Source organism: Amborella trichopoda, chromosome 11 (genome assembly GCF_054954075.1).
Source record: "Amborella trichopoda isolate Santa Cruz 75 chromosome 11, AtrichopodaSantaCruz75HAP2 v2.0, whole genome shotgun sequence".
In the NCBI taxonomy this organism is placed as follows: Eukaryota; Viridiplantae; Streptophyta; class Magnoliopsida; order Amborellales; family Amborellaceae; genus Amborella; species Amborella trichopoda.
In genome coordinates this window covers 8,870,138-8,893,313 of record NC_142346.1, presented here as the reverse complement: position 1 = coordinate 8,893,313, position 23,176 = coordinate 8,870,138, and the positions used below count along the sequence as shown (strand labels likewise).

Genomic DNA, 23,176 nt, shown 5'->3' with positions numbered 1-23,176 from the left:
CTATAGGCGAAATGAATAGTAATTTCGCTTATGCTCATCATCGTCTAAAGTTCTATCTCACGGTCACAGTTATCCGGTAGTATTTCGATTTTCATTTTTTTTCTACAAATCAGAATTATGTGAAATTTGAAAGGTGTATTCATAAAAAATAGGAGAATCTAACAAAAATATATAAAAAATAATTAACAAAATATAAATTAACCAAAATACCCTTGAAAATTTACAGTGGTAGTTTGGTCGATTTATATTTTGCGAAATATTTTTTTTATCATATTTTTATTAGGTGCACCTCACTAAGATGTACATGCTCTCCAAATTTCAGATCATTCCGATTTATAGAAAAATAATGAAAATTGAAACAGTATTAGACAATCGTGATTGTACGATGAACTTTGGACGGTGATGAGTATAAGCGAAATCACTGTTTATTTCATTATAAGCGTTGGAAAGAGTTTTTTATATAAATTATCACATATATGGTGTATATATAAATATAAAAATAATTATTAAAAAAACCTACATTGAATTCCGATCAGATCCACCAATAATCGGATCCAACATGAGTTACAACTTGGATCGGAATCCAAATCTTGGATCCCAACCAAAATATAGATAGCAATGAAATTCCTTTGGGATCCAGATTGAATGAATTCCCAGACCTATCGATTATCAAACGTGAACACAAAGTCAAAAATAAGCGAACACAACAAATGTTAAACTATTTGAAAGGATTATATCCACTTTGATATGTCGGTCTTGGGGATTGGAGATGTCAAGAAGCGTGTGTAACACGTCTCATCCTTTGGAAAGTTTTGCATGTGCATGCCTTAGGTTGAAAAATTTGGTCAAAAGACGACAAAAGCCCCGAGCTTTCATACACAAAAGTCGTTAAAGATTCGAGAGAAATGGAAAAACGGATGAAAAAAAGAAAGGAAAAATATTCATAAAGTTTATGCGGTTCATGTCGAAGTTTTACGTCTACCGATTCAAAATTTAATAATTATATTTTTATTATTTAAATAAAAATTACACAAATATATACCTTTATATATATATATAGAAAATAACCACAATAAATTTTGAAGATAAAAGTAAATTTATCATTCAAAATTTAATAATTATATTTTTATTATTTAAATAAAAATTACACAAATATATACCTTTATATATATATATAGAAAATAACCACAATAAATTTTGAAGATAAAAGTAAATTTATCATCAATAACAAACTTGATGATAAAGTAATTTAACTTGTCTTTCTTTATCTTTAAGACTCTTAATTGCTTGGCCTATTCTTATCTTTAAGATAAGTGAAATGCAACTAAAACTTAAAAGATAAAGTTGTAACTTTAAAATATAGAATTATAGATACACTTCAAAAATCCATCAAAAAAATATTGTTTTAATGTTGTATAACCTTTAATTGATCATCTCAACATCGAGATGCATGAATATAAAAAACCAAAAAGATTTTGAGTTCTAAAAATAGTGTATCTTGCAATATATTATCTAGATCGTCTATTTCAAGATTTTCATATGCTTATAGATCTACTTGATTTTAACTATTTTTGGAGTTTAAAAATTTATAATTAGATATAAAAATAGATTTTGACATAATCCTAAGAATGTTTTCACCAAAATTACATATTATGATTAAATTTGGAAGTGCTCCTTAATTGGATTGTTTACGATTGCAACTTTATAGAAGCTACACCCAAACTTACAAGGAAAAAATTTATATAAGGTTGCACTTTTAAAATATAAAATTAAAGATGTACATCAAAAATCCATTAGAAAAAATTGCTTTAATGTTGAAAAACCCTCTAATTGATCATCTCGACATTGACATGTATGAACATGAAAAAAAGAGAAGAAGATATTTTTAGTCCCAAAAAAAGTGTATCTTACAATATATTATCTAGACCTTTTTATTTTAAGATTTTCTTTATGGTTATAGATCTACTTGATTTTAACTATTTTTAGAGTTTAAAATTTTATAATTAGATATGAAAATAAATTTTGAGATGATCCTAAATTTTTTTTTACATCAAAATTATATGTTATGATAAAATTTGGAGATGGTCGCGATCTCATAGAAACCACTCCCAAACTTAAATAGACATGTTCACTCCGGTGCTTGCATTCACATAAGGGATCGTGAGTGGGAACAAAGGACTTTATAGAATCCACATCAGCGGAATAAATGAGGAGGCTCAGCTAAGTCACACGATGATAGGACTGGCAAAGTGCTGGGCCAGGCGTAGCCTGGTAATGGTTCTTATAGGCTCGGCTTGTGCTGGTCCGGCTCGTTGTAATCTAGACCGGGCTGGGCTTGATATACTTGAAAGAAAAGAAAAGAGAAAAATAAGATATGGGGCCCGGCTGGCAATGTCATGTTCCTGACTCGGTCTTACATTTTGTGACCCATATCCTAAATATCGATGGTCAGGGCAGACGACGAGCTACGCCTGGGCTGGATGACATCCCTATACAACAGTTCCACTATCCATTTCAAAAAAAGGGGGATATATTTTCTTCAACATCGAGAAATGGGGATGTCAAGATGAGGTGCAGCCCTAAAGTTTGTCTTAATTATGTACAACTTAAGTAGGTACCTACAAGATGAGGTACTGTGGTGTATGTTGTTTATGGGCGATATAGTTTTAATTGACGAGATCCGAAACATTGTTGACATAAAGTTAGAACTTTAGAGAGATGCTTTAGAATCTAAAGGTTTTAAAATTAGTTGGAGTAGGGCAGAATATATGGAATGCAAATTAAGTAATAATAGAAGTAGAGATGAGGAAATGGTCAAAATTGACAACCAAAAAATACCAAAAAGAGTGCACTTTGGATATATTGGGTCGATAAACCAAGAAAATGGAGAGATTGAGGAAGATGTCGCATATAGAATTAGACATAGATAGGCAAAGTGGAGACGTGCAACCAAAGTTTTACATGATTGGCGCATACCAATAAAGCTGAATGGTAAGTTATATATAAGACAACTGTAAGACCAGCTTTGCTTTATGGGACAGAATCTTGGGCAGTCAAGAAACAATATATTCATGAAATGTGTGTAGCTGAGATGAAAGTGTTGAGATATATAAGTGGAAAGACCAAAGGATAGAACCCGAAATGAATACGTTAGGGAAAATTTAGATGTGGCACCAATAAGCGATAATATGAGAGAAAATAGACTTAGCTAGGGCTGGCTATATATGGCGTAAACCCAGTACAACACCTGTTAGGAGGTATGTGTTAGTTCAAGTGGAAGTATTGAAAGGGTAAGGGGTAGGTCCAAAAAGATATAGTTAGAAGTAATGAGAAAAAATATAGGGATTTATAGCCTCACTGAGGGTATGACTCTTAATAGAGCAGAATGACGGAACTAGATTCATGTAGCCGACCCCAATTAGTTGGAAAAAAGCTTCGATAATGATCATGTTTTATTCAATGTAGAACTATAATTTGTATTAGGAAAAGTTTACAAGGGTGTCAACTTTATACTATTAAAATAGAATGCATCTTAAATATTTATAATTTTCCATTATTTGTAGATGTTCTTGATTTGTACCATTTTTAGAGCATTAAATTTCATAATTAGAGATGATAATAGATTTATAGGTCATCGTACAAGTTTTTGATACAAAACTAAATCTTATGATGTAGTTTTGAGGTGTGTCTTATTTTGATTGTTTAAGGTTGGTGTTTTATAGAAAGGTGTGGTTTGCATGAGGTTTTAACCTTAAACAATCAAATTAAATTGCACCTCCAAAGTTTATTATAATATGTAATTTTAGTGTAAAAAATTCTTAGGAAAGCCTATAAATTTGTTTTTGTGTTTACTAATGAAATTTTAAACTCCAAGAATGGTTCAAATCAAGTAGGTCTATAAACATATGAAAATCTTGACATTGGGCGGTTCAGATAATATATTGCAAGATGCACTATTTTTAAGATTCAAAAATTTTTTATTTATTCTATATTCATATTTCTCGATGTCGATGATCAATTAGAGAGTTGTTCAACATTAAAACTGCATTTTCAGATGGATTTTTGAAGTGAACTTTAATTTTACATTTTAAGGTTGGAACCCTATATAAACTTTTTCCTTTTTGCCTTAATAGAAACCTCAGTATTGATATAAAATTCTATACTTAAATAAACCTTTGCATTTTTAAGAAATGGGCTTTTGAAGCTACAAATGAAATGATAGCTTGTTTTACTTTTAAGGAGTGAAATTATAATTTTCATGAGATTTGGACCATGGTTAATTAATATATGTGAAATTAATTTTGAATTATAGTAATGGCCAGTTTTTTAAACAAAAATTCTAAACGGCCTTTATTAAATTAAAATATTAATTATCGTTTTATCGTAAACCGTGAACAACTATAACACATAAAAAATATAACATATTATAATTGTATGTATATACAGGGTGATATTTTAGTTATAAATGGTTGATTGAGATTCATAGCGTAAAATTTTGTTCGTAAGAGTACTTATGGCCTAGAAAAAGAGTTTGGGCTTAATTGGTTAGCACTTGACGATTTGCAACGCTATGCTCTAAGCTCAATTCTTATTACGGTTATGGCCCCTCTCCCCACTGACTCACCTAAAAAAAAAAAGAGTACTTATGGCCTCCCACATTTTAAATCAACCACTAATTTGACCACATAAAATTCTTGGCGGATAATTGAAAACATGAATGACCGGATGTATTTCCTCTATGATTTAAAATAGTTGTAATCTATTTTTACTTATTAATTAATGATATTGTTTCATTATAAATTTTAATCTTTAATTATATGCGTTAACTCACTTTTGTTTATTAATTAAAATTTTCTAAAATTTATATTTTTTAATGATGCTCATAAAATGAATTTATTCTAATTATGTCTTATATAAATAAGAATCTAACTTACCACAGAGAATTTATATATTTAAAATAAATAAGAAAATGATATGAAAATAGGAATAAATTAGAATAGTTTACTTTATCATGAGAATCAATTTTATTTTCCAAACATTTTTTTTAGGGAATTATAGATTAGTGGAATATTGATTTAAAAAATATAATTATTTTTCAAACGTTCATTTTAGGGATTATAAATTATTTAAATACTTATTTAAATAATAAAAGGTCTATAATAAAGATAAGAGTAATGATCCTATAGGACCTTCCCCTATCCATGTGTGTAGGACTCTAAAGAATCACCATTAAAGTTGGCACGGATCTCTAAAAAGTTATTACATGAGTGTGTGACTTAATTTTCTATGGATCTGTGCCAAATTAATTGGTAATCTTTTGAGGTCCTACACATATGACTGGGGGAGGGTCTATAGAATCATTTCTCTAAAGATAATGGTAATTCAAAAGAAAAAAAAAAAAAAATTAAAACGTTTTTTTTTGTCTTGTAGCAATTAATGCAAGTTGTGGGTGCTAGGCCATAGAAGAGGTAAATTCCCGAGATAGCCTACAATACCACATTGTATGTGTATTACCTCATGGAAAAGAAATTTTTTAAATGACTTTTATCTAAAATTTAGGATCATTTTCGAAGGTCTAAAATTTTAACATAGTTAGATCTATTGTCCAAGAAAGTCGAATAAAGGTGATGACCTTAAATTTTCTCTTAACCCTTCCAAAGCCTAGATAAAAGAGGTGGGCTATGATAGGTAGGCAACTAACATAAAATCTTGCCACATTTTATTATATGATCTATTATCCAATTGTTAGAATCTATACATGGGTGAATTGATAAGAGGGCTTTAAAAAACATATAAGTTTCTAGGTTTTATTTATTTTAATTTATGACTTTGACTCTCACTTATACCTAAAATTTTTCAAATGGCCAATTTGCCATTTTCTTGTGTAAAAAGTCAGATTAGGAAAATGGCCCCTTTTATATTTGTGCAGCTACGACATTAAAGACCTAGACTGATCACATTCATCGTCATCATCATCATCAACTAGGTTTTATGCCAATTATTTGGAGTCCGTTATATGAATCCTATACCTCCATACTTATTTATTAAAGTCCATTACCTCATTAAGATAAAAAATCGTCATATTTTTTCTCATTACTTCTATCCATATCCTTTTAGGTTTTTCCTTTGTTTTTTTAGAGTCTTCCACTTGAACCAAATCACACCTCCTAATTGGTACAATGCTATATCTATGCTATTCATGTCCATCCCACTTAAATCTGCTTTATCTCATCTTATCGTCCCTTGAAGCCACACCTAAGTTCCCTAGTAGGTATTCATTTCGAATTCTATTTTTTCTTTCCTTGCCACTCATCAATCTCACCATTCTCATCTCGACTATTCATATCCTATAAATATATTATTTTTTGACTGCCCAATATTCCCTCTCACAAAGTCTGGTTGGTTATACTGCTGATCTATAGAACTTCCCAAAAAGTTTTAATGGTGTTGCAACGATCACATAAAACTTCAGATGGATATCTGCACTTCCTCCACCCAACTTTAATTCTATGTGCGGCATTTTCTTCAATCTCCCAATTCTCTTGGATTAGTAACTGTAGATATCGAAAATAATCTCTTTTGAGTACTTTTTTACCATCAATGTTAACTACTTCATCGTTTTCTACTTCTATTATTATTAAACTTGAATTCTATATATTCTGTCCGAGTCCAACGAATTTTATTAACTTGCAACCTGTCATAGTTGTGAGTGCTTTGATGTGAGTGCAGCCAACGAGCAAAATTATACTCCAATTAGTTTAATAATAATACGAGCAACCTCTATCATAGTCTTGAGTGTTTTGATGCTACACATAAATCAATGCGACTATTCTTCTAATAGGCAGAGGGCTTTGCAAGAGCAAAAAGATAACAACTGTAGAATCGAAAGCCAACAAGCAACAGGTAGCGTAAAAGCACTTTACATTGACGCCACCTCTAATCTCATTGATTAATACTATATCTCGTTATTTTTTTATGGTCATAGATAGTGGTTACATGGAAACTCTAAATTGATGTTCTAAAGGAGACAAACCTCCTTTTTCTTTCAGCTTACCTAGAACCGGACTTCAAAATCCGCCTTGTTCCCCACTCCTACACCCTTCCTACACCATATCCAACTCCTCATACGCAAGCTATAACTAAAATAAGAAGCCTACAAAAAAGAGTATTAAGTGGAAATATACAAACCTGTAATTATTTTTGAAAATGATATTTTTTTAATACCTATATCAGTTTATTTAATAGCACACAACTTTAACCCTATAATTTGTGGCTCTTCTCCATATATTCTGTAAATTGTGGCTCTTCTCCATATATTCTGTAAGCTGAATAATTCATCTTCCACGAGGGCTTTAAGTCAAATTATACAAAATACAGGTCCTCACATGATATAGCCATAGGTTTTATGAGACCAGACCTGCTGCTGGATCGAATCAACCACCTAAGGATTGATTTATATCTCTACAAACAAAAACAGCCGATCAACGATCCAAGTGGGTTGCGTCCGTCCTTTTCTTCCGTTTCAAACTTTGAATTCGCTTGATCGAGCTCGGCGATTAGATCATCGACCTTCCAATCATGCCTTGAAACAACTGACAGCCCATGAGAGCCTTGTGGAACTCTCAATCTCAATTCAAAAAAATTCCGGAGCTTTAGCTTTAACTTTTTCTAGGCGCTCCTCTTAACGGAGTTTCTCTTTTCTTTTGGCCTCTTCATTTGCTGCCTCCTCCCTAATTCGCCGCTCCTCTATTTGTGATCGCTGCTCATAATCCCTTTGAACAGCAGATAAGTAGAGGTCACGAGCTTCTGTAACCACCCAGCCACCTAGATCTGACTACTGTAAAATAAATCGCTGCCTCTTCTTCATCCTCGTCCGGATCTGAAACCCACTAAAAAATCCAGTCACAAATCTGATCAACATCTGGAGTTTCAATTGGTGGCTTTACCTCCTCAAAGTGAACATTGCAGTTTTCTTCTGCTCTGTTGCAATTTTCCTGCGAAGAAATCGCATCTGCTAAGGTCTCTGCAACTCCTCTCTCGCTAAGTCACTTTTCTCTCTCCTTCTCTGCGAAGCTTATCTTTCTACAGTAGAACATGTCATTCCCTGAAGTCTTCAATTTTGCACCTGTTCTCTCCATTTGTCTATCTCTTAAACCATCTGTTTGGCACCAGCACGTGGCCCTTTCTTGAACCCACTGTTTGTCCTTTACTGTGTCGTTTGTTCTTGCCTCTGAGTTTTGGCATGTGTTATTCTTGTTCGAGTCTCTCACCATTTTCCTCTACCTTTTTTTGCTTCCACCAATTTTTAAGTTGGTTACTTTTGTCCCTCAATATTGTGTCCTCCCTCGTGTCGGTTAGAACCACCGAAACTGCTATTCAACCCCACAGTTTGCACTATTCAACCCCAATGGCACCGAAACTGCTGTTCAACTCTGAAAATGGTCGATATGCACCATTTGCAATCCACCGAGTTGTGTTTCAACTTTGTAATGTGTCTATTTGTCGAGTCGTGTTTCGACTATCTGATCTGTTTCTTCGTCAAGTTGTGTTTCGAGTCTCTGATTTGTTTTGGATCTTTCTGTTCTCAATTTCAAATCTAAGGTCCAAATGTGCTTGTTGATCCGTTACTGATTTCTATTGGCTCTTCCAAGGGCCTCCTGTTTGATGATCGAATTTCTCGATTCAGGTTGATGATGAAGTTTTTTTTTACTTGATCATGTTTTGTTACTCAATCCTATTGGATGATGGAACTTTCAATTACTCCATCATGTGTGATGATCGAGTTTTTTAGTTACTCGATCCTGTCTATTCCGGAGGCCTGATGATTTGATGTTATGCGTGACTGCTTTGTTTGAGGCATTGGTTTCTGAGGATGGTTAATTTGTTGTTGCTTTCTTTTGCTCCTGCTTTGTTCTTCAAACTTGTTCAAGAATCGGCCTCACTTCATTGGAAGCAAAGAGTGTCGGGGTTAGCCTTTTCACTATTCTTTTCACTCTAAAAACAATCCTATCATTTTAATTTTGGGCTCAAATAAATGGATTGCATTAAAAATTGCCATTTTCATTAACTGCAGAATAGTCATCTTGCCCTATTAGGTGCATCTCAAATATCTAGTAGAAAAAAGTATTTTGAAGTTGGAAGATCTTCCAATAGATCATCTTTAATTTCAAGATATATAGATATAAAAAAAAAAAAAACAGAATTTCTAGTTCTAAAAATGGTGGTTATAACAAGTTATCTGGACCGTTATTTTCAAGTATTTATAAATATATTCGATATGCATTGTTTTTTAAAATTTAAATTTTATAATTAAAATTAAATATGAGTTTTCAAGTTATTGTAAGGTTTCCTAAACCCGAACCACATCGTTTAGCAAAGTTTTTTAAATCCGAACCGCAACGTTTAGCAAAATTTAGAAGTGCATCTTACTTTATAGTGGTGGGCACCTTGTACAAATCTCACCCCTCTTTTTTTAACTCCAAAAGAACTAATTTAATCGTTAGATATGCCTCCAAAATAAATAAGGCAAGGAGCAATAAAGTTTCTAGTGATAACTGATAAAGTTGAAACTAAAAACTCAATATTAAGAAGGGGAAATAAAATTGGGAATAACCTATAGAAAGGTAAAGATGGGGTTCGAAAATTGAAAATAGAAATTCAATATTGAGAAGAAATATTGATGGAATGATGCTTAGAGTTTAGCTCATCTCGGAGAATAACATTATATCAGAAGCACAAAATTTTGGTACTAGATGGATTTTGGTGAACAAATTTTAAAATTAAAGGTAGAGATTTGGAAAATATGGATAGTAAAAAATTAAGTTAAAAAATTATAAATATTTTGTATTCGGCTGAAAAACAGAAAATTGGAAGGAGACTTGGAAGATTACGGATCTCCAAAAATTGGGAATCTTTTAAGTAAACCCATTTGAATTTTACCTCTAATTCCTTATTGTGACTAAAACAGTAATTTTTTCTTCTTTGCAATGGTGCTCTTGGTCTAAAGTAAAAAAAGAATTTTCATTAAATAACTCTTCCTCCACTTCTACTTTTTATAGAAATTTGGCTTTTAGAATGAGCTTTTTTTGGGAATATATTGGTGACTACTTTAAAGAGATACGGTGATTTTTGTGCAATAAATTCATTGGGAACACTTACATATTCTTGATTCACTGCGACTTCCAGCAAGCTTATATTGAATCTAAAATTTCAAATGTTTCAAATTAATGAAAATAAAGGAAGTTTCAATAAAATTTGGATTTTACATGATATGAAAATATGGAATAAGTCTTTTTGGGGAGTTTTATGAAAATAAAATAAAATATGCATTTATATCAATTTCACAAAAAAAAAAATGCGAATTTTGAATATCTTTAAAAAAAAATAAGAATTTTTAACTAAGTTAAAAAATAAATTTTTTGAAAATCTTTAAAAAGGAATTCTCTTTTATTAACTTGAAAAATAAGAGGTGAAGTGGTTTGACAATCCAGATATATCCAGCATGCTACTGATAGAGTTTCCCAATCATGCTTTTAGAACATCTTTATATATTCTAGAATGACCATTTCATTTCTTATTAATACCTTTATAAAGTTATTTAGATTTCATTACATGCTCTCACAATAATGGTGTAATTATTACTTATGAAATGTAAGTGTTAGGGCAATGCAAGCAAAATGATCTAAAATATTATATATAAAAACTAAGGTAGATTATGACTCATGCTATTAATGGAAAAAATTTAGTCAATAAAAAGATGTCACACAGAAAGATGAGAAAGGAAGAATGACTTGGAGAGGGATAAGTTAATACTTCGAGTGGGAGAAACCTGTAAAGGTTTACTAATACTTGAAGTAGAAGCGTACTTATATTTGTAAGTATAGTGACTTACGTAAACCTTAGGCAAGAAAAATAAAAATATTTTTATTTTTTAAAATTATTTTTTAATTTTGAAATATTTTTTAATTTTAAAATAAAATATTATTCATTGAATAACGATGCTTCTAAAGAAAGAAATGCCAAATTCCAAAAACAAAACATGTGTAAAAAAAGGACACGCTATTTGACAGTCTATAGAAGTGTTTGCACCTTTTTTAAGAAGTTGACATGTTTGTCGGTATCCACCAAACATCGATATGTGTAAGACCCTCGGACATGCAAATCCACGTTTCATAGCTTGTCTAGATACATGATCCTTAATCTTTTCCATTAAAAATGGGAGCTCAACTTCACCAGCATACTCGTCGGTCTCTCAAGAAATGAATCATTTCGATAGATATTTTCTGAATCTAAGTAAAGCCCTGCATAAACTTATCTGTTGATAGCTCTTTACTGCCCCACACACCCCAAGAATCTTCCATTGCACTTTCTTATATGAGTCAGCTGAAGTTAAAGATTTGAGTAGTCAGATGAATCCAGGTTAGAGGTTGAGACAATACTTGATCCTTTCTACGGTGCCCACAAATGAAGTGTTTCATTTCAGATCAATTCTTTGCTGCAATCGCTTCAATTTACCACCTCGATGAAAATTTGTAATACACCCAATTGAATTCCTCCTAGCTGACTTCCCTGTACTCAAAGTGAATGTCCAAGTGCTCTCCCCAAAAGCACTCGCAAAGCTGCTTTTGGACAGCAGCAAAACGCCCTCAACAATAAGGGCTTATACATTGCGCAAGTGAAACCATGCAAACTTATTTGGGAGAGACTTCCTGGTTCACTATCAGGCTTAAAAATCCATTCAACCTCTGGTGGTGCATTCTGAAGGTTGACGATGATGAAGAGAGCAACTTCCCAAAAAAGCAAAGCAAAGGAGAGAGAGAGAGAGAGAGACTCTTGTTCTTGAGTCCAGCAAAACCTCAACCCACTTAAAAGAAAATTTATCAAACAACATCTAATTGTTTAGCAGTTCACTAATTTATCAAAATTTGCTTAAGATATCCATATCCTAATTCATAGTTGTTCATCCTTTATTTAGAATTTTTGAAATTGAATCAAAACAAATGAGTAGGAGTGATAATAGGCTGGACAGCCCCGCTTGGCCTGGTAAGCGTGACCCTAATAAACTAGACCGTGGACCCCAAAATGCAGTCCGGTGGCTGGGCCAAACCCAAGCTCAATTGCTGAGACTAAGACCCATTAGCCTAATTGGGCTGAGCTGGGCTTGGGCCACGACAGGGCTGGCCTGGATCACCCGGCCCAGCCCTTGTAGGGTCAAGGGTCTAAGCTGCCTCCGCCCTTTGGACCAGCCTGAGCTTGCTATAGGTACAAGGGTTGAGCTAGGGCTAGGACTAGCCCACCCTGTTGCTAGCCTTAGAAATGAGTATGATTTTAAAAATTAAATCAAAACAAAAGAATGAGGCATTAAATATTTCATCTTTCAAGTGGCTTGTAGAAATGGAAAAAATATACAAAGAGACCATTTACTTTTAGTACAAGAGGTCACATACTCTCTCGTACATCAAATTTCAAATCAAGTGGTTGTAATAGTGTTATTAACTAGACTCAAACTTGAAAAAAATAAAAAAAACAAAAAAAATTATCATGACATACCCCAAGTCATCAAATTTGATATCTAATGACTATAGAAATAAAGGAAAAGATGGGATTAACCCAGTAACTCATATGAACCATATGAGCTCAACGTCTTAGATTGATTCTAAGCCGATCTGACAATCATGAATGTCCGGTAGTGTTTAAATTTTATTTATTTTTCTACAAATCCAAATCACTTGAAATTTTAGACATGTGTTTATAAAAAATAGGTGAATCTTAAAAAAATATCAAAAGAATATTTTACATGAAATAAATTGATCAAAATACCCCCAAAAAGTTTTGAGAGGTATTTTGGTCATTTTATTTTTCGCCAATAATTTTTTTTATATTTTTATTACGTACGTCTTGATGAGAAGAACACACACCTATATTTTCAAGTGATTCAGATCTGTAAAAAAAATATAAAATTCAAATACAACCGGACATCCGTGATCGTCAGATAGGTCCAAATTCAATCTGAACCGTTGAACTCATAAGTTCATATGAACTAGTGGGCTAATCCCATCTTTTCCTTAGAAATAATTGTGTCACATCCCCATAACAAAGATAAATGATCCTATAGTACATGACCCATAGAAATTATAATAAAGTAAACACGTTCTAGGTTTGGGAAACAATCTCGACCTCAATTGTATCAAAGCAACTTGGATCACGGTCATTTCCTTTCATAAGAATTGTTTGCTTGCATGTCTGCACCATCAATCCATTCTCTAGGATCATATGATGACAAACACTTTGGGGTCTGAGCACTGAAATCAGAACAGAGTCTAATGCAAATGTCAATTCTAAGGAACAAAATCAACACCCATATGCCCCGAACATAGCCAGAAGATTACGAAGAATGGCTTTTTCTTGGCTATATATAACAGAAGCATATTCCATCACCATCTCTTTGAGGTATTAAATAATTATGCTCCAATTTTTCATTTTTTGAGAATCCAAGTCACAATGATTTCATACAAACCAGTCCCCAAGGTGCAAAACACCTAATGGACCAAACCAAAACACAATCGGCATAAACAAATAAGCATCTACAAATGGACATCTCCTATGCACAGCGACCAATGATCTGGTCAATAAATGAGTCCAGCAGTTTTGCGCCTATCCACGAATAGATGCCTGAGGAACAGCTGGTAAGCCCAATTCGTCCTCCGCCTGAAAAGTAGCCATGTATTTTAATTAAGAAATTAGTCCCAAAATTTCAGTATCATAGTTACACCAAACCCACCAAAAAGAGAGAAAAATAGTGACCTTTTTCCCTCTTGCAGTAAAAATTGATGGTGTGCATGTTGGGGATACCTGAGCATTGGTTTTGATTGGCATCGCATGACCAGATGGAGCCTAGGGTAATTGAGTTCAGAGTCAAGATCAGATTCCTTGTCGAGTTGGAGATATGTGGGCACGCCTTGAGACTCGGTTTCCAAACTCATGTCAGCGTCCAAAGCGTCCAGCTCTGAGTAAAAAATAGTTGTTGAAAAGAATGTCAAAAGCCTGAATATCAAAGCTCTCTCTCTCTCTCTCTCTCTCTCTTCACACCTGCTTGCGCACATACATAGATATCCATGTAAACACACAGATAAATGCACAGCAAGAAATAACAGCAATTGCCCAAAATGATGGTCACCCAAACCATCCCACACACCATGCCAAAACCTATTTCACAACTGAGTTTTCAAAGTATTTTATCTTTGTAACATAGGTTAACATTTTACATGTAAGTACTATTTCTTAAGCTTCAGTTCTCTCCATTCAAATTCTTTAAATTCATATTTATTGCTTGATGTTGATCCACAAAGCCCCAAAGTGATTTAATGCAGAGCAGCATATGATAGGGAGTGCCAAAAAGGCACATGCAGATACAAGTTGAAGATAGTTACCGCCCATGAGTTCTTCCTCATCAACATCATCAGGGATGTTGTAGCTCCTACCAAGTGCTTCTTGGATTCCTGAACTCACATCCATTAAATCCATCATCTCATCTTGCATGCTGTGCACAAAGCACCAGCATTGGGGAGGTCAGCTTAGATATACACTGTTTTAGTGTGCGTTTGTGCTTGCAGCTTTTACGCGTACATGCATACGTATGAGAATACGAGAGATTTTAAGTACATCAGAGATAATTGTCATGATTCAAAGCAAACCATCATTGAAATTAAATCTTTTCAGTTCCTCCATAAAATGAGTACAAAGCGCAAAGAAGACATCAAAACTTACATCTATGTCTTGGATCTTCACTGTTTTCATCATTCTTTTCAACTCTTTATTTGCAGATTTCAAGGCTGACATCTGGACAGTAAATCAGAGAGTGATTTAAGCTCATATATCTTTGAGAAAATATCTCTATAGCTTCTCAACTTCAAAAAAGAACGAGGTTTTAAAACAAACCGTTTGTTGAGCATGTTTAATCCCTTCAGCTGCAAATGCAACCTGATCCAAGTTAAAAGTCTGATTATAAAGCATGTCACGTTGTTCTTCATACCTGACGAGCAGACCAGTTCAAAACAAGTTCAAGTTCCGACAATAACAATGAAGAGGAACAAAAAGTAAGTCCTAAAATAGATACAACAAAAAATATCTAAAGCAGCTTATTACACAGGGAAAATTATAACTCTTTTTGCATTGGACTCTACCCAACACCGTTCAAATGAGAAGAAGATCCATCTAACAAAATGCATGGCCATGAATGCTTACATTCTTTTTTTCTTAAGGACACTCATAGCTGGGGCTTTGACTGCTTCTTGAGCAGGTCCAGGCCTTGTCTTCTTGATTTGTTCTTTGTACCTATTAAGTTCAGCATCAAGCTTTTTAAGCTTCTCATCCACAGTATCCCCTCTTTTATTTATCTGCGAATTTCGCAAGTATAGGCCTCAATGAGATACAGAATACAGGAACCTTACATACTGAATCCCTGAACTATCTTAGTTCACTTGCAATAAAGTTATAATCTTCGAGCTACCTCAATAAGCATCTGAACTATATCTTTGTGTTCCTTTGAGGCCCAACATCAGCTAGTATTAACATTTCAAGTCTAAATTGACAAGTACTTCTGATAATAAAAATTTCAAGATAGCATAACAAGTTCATAAAGCTAGGATCTCTGTCCACCATCTTGGGCCTCAGCCTTGACTCAATGAGTGGTAAGTTAAGGTGGCTCAATGCTCCATCAATCAACTAATCAATTCATTTATGATAATGACTTAGAAATCTTATTAATTTTTATTTAAAGATGAGGCATGACATGAAATGAGAAATCAAGAAACTCAAAAAATAAAAAAACTGCTATAGTGATGGTCAAAGTGATTGAGAAATTCTGTGGAAAATTATGATTTATCTTACAGAGCTTAAAAAATCAATTAGAATTTGCATGAATCCCCCCATCATGCACAGGAAACCACTTCTAGATTCTGATTCCACTAGTGAATAACTGCATAGACTGAATTAAGGACTGTGATTCGATGGAGTCCTTCAAGTTGATCAAAACCTCAATCTTTGTTGGAGTTGCACTCGTGTCTTCTATGAAATTCGACTCAAGACATTGATCATGTCAAGCGAATCAGAGTCTTATTTATCACTAAAAAAGTGAATTAGATCCTTAAAGCAGTCTGTTATGATAGGATTAAGTCTCCAAACTACTTAGGATGGTTTGAAGCATTTTTAGTTTAGTATAATATGAAGTCGCAGCGTTGAAATGCTATCATAACTTGAAATAAACAAGTTCAACCAGTGGACTATAGCTCGAAAGTTTTGCATACTTTATTATAATTCTTTCAATGTCACTGAGGGATAATTTAGGAGTTTCTAAGATCACAATATTTCATTTGTCAAAATATCAAGATACATATTCAAAAGAAACAATAATACTTAAATCATGGTGGACCGCAAGGCTATTGCCACAGAAATAATTATACTTTTGCACCAAGATTCAAATCATCAACCCTCAGCTGCCACTTTGAAGATTCGTTACCTCCTCGAACAACTGGAAAGACCTTGAAAGTTCAAGTCTCACTTAACACCATGCATTTAAAGGAATTACAGACTTAAATCAGTGGTTCCAATTCCAAATGACCCAATTGCCTAAATGGTTCTGAAAAAAGACCAACCATTCCGATATCATCTTCCAAATTCATGGCCATTTATATTAGATAAGCACCATTCAGATCAAAACTTATGAGAAAGATCATTGTTTGGCCTCAATCACTCATTTTTAGGGACTAAACCAGAAATCACGATTGCAAACACAAAGGCAAAAGCTAAAACGAACATAGATGAATAGAAAAAAAAATTCGACACCTGATTTCCTTGATTTGTAAAGATTGAGCACAAATTGTAGCCAACAAATGAAGTTCACAAGGAACGCAGAGGGAACCAGAATTTAAGCAAAACAAACTGCAGAGAACAATATCTCATCGAAATAAATATACAAAAAACTGTTGTAACCCACAAAACCCATCAATTTATTTTCCAACCTGATAATCAAATCTCGATCAATTATAACATCACCCAACTATTCTAGTTATTTGAATTGTAAAAAGCCAACCATACTTTTTTATGATAAAGAGACACTTACCCTATCAGAAGCATCTTGAATTGAAGGAGGAGGTTCTTTCTCCTTCTTCACCCCAAAAACCCTCCTCATCCTCTTCCCTTTCAACCAAAACCAACAAGTCAAAATAAATCTCTCTCTCTCTCAGGTGTGAAAAAGAGTTGAGAATTACAGAGACCCAATTATTCAAGAAAGGCGAGAACACCAGACCGTTAGATATGGAATGTTGGTGAGAGAAAGGCCAAAAAAAAACTTAAGAAGGAAGGAAGAGAGAGAAAAGATATACGGAATCATTACGCAATCTTAGAAGAGCGAGGGACTAGGAAAATCTCCTCAGATCAGACAGAGGAAAGGGGACCATGAGAGTCTCTCCTTGGTCTCATACGTAATTTCAATTGAATTTTTGTAATTGCCAAGGAATTGAGGAGGTGTGAGGTGTGTATAGAGCCGAGGCTCTAAACAATCAAAGTAAACCTCCCCTTGAAATAGTGTCGAGAAATGGATGAGAAGGGGTGAGATTTGTATAGACCCGAGGCCGTGAACAATCAAAGTAAAGCACACATTCAAATAGTGTCGAAAAAAGTGGTTTTAGTATTGAAAATATTTGTGATAGCTTTAAAATAAATTTATATATTTAATTATAAAATTTAAAGCTTGAAACGTAATGTAGATCGATATATGAAAACATGAAAATCTTGAAAATTGACGGTCCAAAAATACGTTACAAGATGCACTATTTCCAAAACTTGAAATCCATTTTTTTTTTCTCATGTCCATGTATTTTGATGTCGAAATATCAATTTGACGATATTTGGGCATTAAAACAACCTCTTCTAGTGAAATTTTTGAGGTAGGCTTTGATTTGATTGTTTAAAGCCTCGGCTCTATAAATATATCAATTTTTTTTTTTTTTTTGGGCGTCCATATGTGGTGGTCTGCATGACCAAATTGTACCATTTTGGCGTTGACGGACCTAGGCATTTTAAAAAGAGAGAATTGTTTGGTGCATCCAAGCCAGCACCTGTTGCTATAGGGATTGGAGATCTGCACCATAAATAATAGTCATCAAAAGAAAAAGTAAATCAAGGGTTCAAACTTTCTCCAAAAAAAATAAAATTTCATTTTTAGTTTTTAAATTTATTTATTTTTACATATTTATAATCTATATGTTAAAGATTATATATTCCCTGAAAATTAAGATTAAATTTTATTTAAAAAATAAATTATTAAGGGGCCCGTATTTCTACATGTGAGTATGTGGACTCACAGTCCTTAAAATAGTGGATTAGTTATCCAAATTGGCCACCCAAAAAACTGCATCAAATCAATGGTTTGGCCATCTGGATAAGTAGATTGCCTATTTGAATTAGAGAATCAGCCGGTTTAGGCCTCAACAAAATTTCAAAAAATAACTAAAAAACCCTTAAAAAAGTGTTTTTTTAGTTTCCAATTTTTTTTTAGGGTAGTGCATTATGAACTTTTATTATTTTACAAAAATATGTAAATAGTAAGACATCGATCCCATGTCTATATGTCTGTTGACTAGCCGTTCCCTTGATTGGATATCTACTGACCATTGCATTCACATTACTAGAAAAGAAGAGATTACAATCATCATGGTATCAATACATGGTCCAAAATAAAGCATACGACAATTGAAATACAACTTAATATCAAAATGAAAGACAGTAACATCTTTATCGTGTTGGTTCCACTCATGAAACTATCTGGATAATTCATTGAGTTGATCCATGTACGCCTCAAAATCGTTGGTGTCGATCTGACTCTGCTCGAGTCCCCCACAATTGGGGAACTGCGGCTCTCCTAGCCTACTGCTTTCCTACCTGTAAATAAGTGTGGGCTTCACAAGTACTATCAAACTGAGGCAAAATTTGAATATCAGAAATGACCAAAAATAACAAACATTAAGGACAACCAATGAGATGATGTCTGGATAGGCTTCATCATCGATAGTGGAATACCTTCTTTTCTTGTTTTTGAGGAAAGGCGAGCTTCATTAAGATAATGAAAGTTACAGGGTGAACAAAAACAAAAGAAAAAGAGACAAGGAAAGGGGAAGAGGAGAGAGAAAGGCGATAGAAAATAGAAAAAGTAACCCTAAGTCTCAGTTAAGAGGTGGCCTCATTAGTCAAGGAATCCGCCACAGAATTAAAGCCATGAATAACATGAGAGAAATAGACCCCAAACATAGAACGCGACATAAGAATTTCGTCCATGAGGCCACTCAACCTCCAAGGGGTGGAGTCCGAGCGAGAGTACCAAGAAATGACATTTGCCAAATCTCCCTCAATGATAACCCTATGGAAAAAGGGATTCAAAAGAGCTATACCCTTTCAAACAGCCTAGAGCTCAACTTCATTGGCCTCCCATTGATGCAGCCCCTTGAGTATGTCCACAAAACAGAGCCCAAGTGATCTCAAAGGTGACCCCGATAGCTTGCAATGTGACCCTTTACGCTACCATCACAATTAAATTTAACCCAACCAACGAGCGGCGCTTTCCAGATGAAGTGTTTGGTGGGGCAATTGGGTTTGAAAGTAGCAGATGTGGGTAATGCTAGTAGATCAAGTCTCTGGGCACAACTTTAAGAGGAAGAAAATAATAAACCTAGAGAGATAATAGATCGCTTGATAGCCTCGATAAAAGAAGGCAATTCTCTACTGCGACCTTCAAAAGTCCTCAGCGCACTCTTCGTACGTTCCAAGTGACTACAACAATTGAAATCCTCCAAAGCTGAATTCCCAAAAGAGAGAAAGGAGGGGTCCACAGTTGTAACCAGGCATGTGTCTCAACATGCTTGGGGCCAATCCAATTAGCGGAACCCAACAACTAATCCCATAAGGCTGAGACAAAAGTGCAGTGGATGAATAGATGGTCAATAGATTCCTCGTCGCATTTGCATAGCAAACACACATTGGTAAGGATGAACCCCAGTCTCCTCAGCCGATCAATACTAAGTAGCCTCTTATATCCTAGCATCCATAAAAAGGTTTTAACTCAATGAGGAACTTTACACTTCCAAAACTTAAGTAAGGAAGGCATGTCATCGATATAGCGGTCTCTAAAGATTGCATGGTACAGAGACGGGGCCGGGAACTGCCCATCAAGTTCCGAGGACTAGATAATCCTGTATGGTTTCTTGGGATAATAGCAAAAGGTATACAATGATGCTAGCAAGGTTTGGAACTGTTCCGTAACAGTAGCATCAACCCTTTGGGTACTAATCCTGATATCCCAAACCACTTGATATCTAGAAACTGTTATCATCCTTGCAAACATCTCCTATTTCTGCATAGATCTATTATAGAGGTCAGGATATGTGAGTTTAAGTGGATAGTCGCCCATCCATTTAGCATGCCAAAACCTAGTTTAGGCTCCATCCCCTACCAAAATTCTCAATTAGGCTAGAAAAAGTGGTCTAACTTGTTGAATCCCTTTCCATACTGGTGAAATTCAGGACAGTCTTGGACATCTTTTAGCAATAAAGCCATATGGGTCCCTCCCGTATTTACCAAGGATGACCCTTGCCCAAAGTTGATCCATATTGTTGGACATGGTAATCTGAGCTCTTGAGATAAGCTCATACAACTTTAGGAAGACCCATACATTCTGAATATTCTCATCGCTGCCTTTCATCAAGATCAAGATATCATCAGCATACTGTAGGTGGCTTAGAATAATCCCATTTGGCCAGGCCAATAAGCCATGGATAAGCCCTCCATCCATCGCACCCTGGAGCATTTTGCTGAAAGCATCAACTACCAGTGTAAAGAGAAAGGGTGAGAGGGGATCTCCTGACGTAAACTCCTTGTAGCCTGGAAGTATCCTCTAGCTTTGCCATTAACAAGCACCAAAAAATGAACCTAAGATAAATACCCATTTATCCATATTCTCCAGATAGGCCCAAAGCCGATTAGCTCCATGATTTTAAGGAGGCAGTTTCATTCCACCCTATCATAAGCCTTTTCGAAGTCCAATTTTAACATGATACCTTTGGACCCCGAGGTATTTGTCGAATGAATAGTCGCTTGAGTCAAAAGAATTCCATCCATAATAAAGCGGTATTTAATGAAGGCCGTTTGTGGACCTTCAATCACCTTGTTAAGAACCAGATGAAGCCGGTTGGCTAGTAGCTTAGTCATGATTTTATGTAAGGCTGAAAGCAAGCTTATCAGCTTAATATCACGAAGGACCTGGATAGTGTTCTTTTTGGGGATCAGGGCTATAAAAGTGGAGTTGATAGCGCTATTGATAAAACCATCAATAAAAAACTTGATTACCCAAGACATTATATCATCTTTTACAACTTCCCAGAATTCTTGAAAAAGGCAAGGGAAAAACCATCAAGGCTTGGCGCCTTATCCCTTAGTAAATCGAAAACAGTCTTTCTAAGTTCATCAATTGTAAAAGGTATTTCAAGGTTGGCCGTCGAGGAAGGGGATAGTTTCTTGAAAGGCACACTGTCTATGACAAAATAAAATTGGGGTTGAGGAGAAACCCAGACGAAAATGTTCAACAATCACATTCTCTATAGCAACCCGATTGTCCATATTGACCCGGGGATGGACAAACCGCTGATGCAGTTTGATCGATGCCTGGAATTAGCAATGGCATGGAAATATTTGGTGTTCATATTTCCGGCTTTAACTCATATGAAACTGGATCTTTGGTACCAAAAAATCTCCTCCATCTTTCATAAGTGGTCTAGGTCCAACTTCTTTGCCCTCTTCTCGGAGATTTGGTCTGGAGATAGTGCAGTCTCCGACTGCTCCAAGGCGTTCAGTTGCAGGATCTCCTACTTCAGAACTTTTTATCTGCAAGATCAACAAATTCCTCTTGCCTTGATCTTTAAGTTTGAACTTAAGTCCCTTAAGTTTATTGGCGAAAACATACCCAGGCCATCTAGAAATGCGGATAGAGTCTTACGTACTCCTAACCATAGGATAAAGGGACTTCTCTTCCAACTACATAAGTTCAAAATGAAAGGGAGAGAATCCATAATAATAAGAACGTCATCCGAGGCCATTTGAGGGGCAGCCTTAACCACTGTTTTGGGATACTGAATATCCCAGTCCTTGGTTACTAGAAACCTCCCCAACTTGGATATTTTCGGGTCAACCGAAGAATTGTTCGACTATGTAAACTTGGTCCCCACCACATCGTAATCAAACAAACCATGAGAGTTAATGAAATTGTCAAACATAAGCATCTAGGGATTGAAGACAGAGGGGGTAGATACTTCATGAGGTCCCCTAACTAGGTTGAAATCCCGAACACCGCACCAAGAGGACCCACATGAAGTGATGATACTTGGGATGGAGGCTAAAAACTTATCCTTTTCCCCCAACAACATTGGGTCCATACACTTTTGACAAGTACCAACAAAATCATCACAATTTGTAAAAGTAACATAAATGTCACGAAAAAAAAGAGTGAAACAAAAGCGCCGAAACTATAGTGGGGTCCTAGATAATCAAAAGGCTTCCGAACGGGCCACAAGACGCAACAGAGAGAAAGTTCATCAGGCAAAAGCCCCAAAATGTTCTAAGAAAAGAGAGATCGAGGTTCGTCAGCTTGGTTTCTTGTACAACCACAATGTCGAGTATACATCTACAAAGCAGTCGACATAGAACCCTCATTCTTCTAGCACTCCAAAGACTACAAAGATTCCACGAGAAGACGATCATTGAGGACGAAAGCCCTTCATTCTCCTAGTGGTGCGCATAGCACCAGAAGAGAGGGGGTTGTGCTTCAGCCAAGCAACTAGTTCTACAGCCTCCTTTTGAAGATGGCTCCTCTGCCTCCTTGGTCTCGGTGTCGGAATATCCACCGGGGCAATCGTCTCCTTGATCAGTCTGATTTCTTCTTTGAATGACACCTTCATGCTCTCCAAAAGTTTAACAGCACGCTCCTTAACCATTCTCCTTTTGTGCTTTTTGATGGCTCAATTCTTGTCTTCTGGAGCCAAGTCTTCTTCAAAAGACTCAGTAACAAAGAGGGGAGGAACCGTGGGAATATCTCGAATCGTTGCTAGCAGAAGGCCCTTCTCTCTGTGCTTCT

General features: G+C 35.1%; 1 protein-coding gene across 1 annotated transcript; it reads right to left on the bottom strand.

The window, feature by feature from the left end:
- Nucleotides 1–13,508: 13,508 nt before the first annotated feature.
- Nucleotides 13,509–17,323, bottom strand: LOC18444409 (vacuolar protein sorting-associated protein 60.1). The gene is given in 8 exon segments (XM_088852608.1): nt 13,509–13,707; nt 13,852–13,895; nt 13,898–14,005; nt 14,430–14,543; nt 14,769–14,838; nt 14,938–15,031; nt 15,244–15,395; nt 17,120–17,323. Coding segments are annotated over 8 exon segments (705 nt in total). The 5' UTR covers nt 17,189–17,323; the 3' UTR covers nt 13,509–13,653.
- Between the last annotated feature and the right edge of the window lie 5,853 nt (nt 17,324–23,176).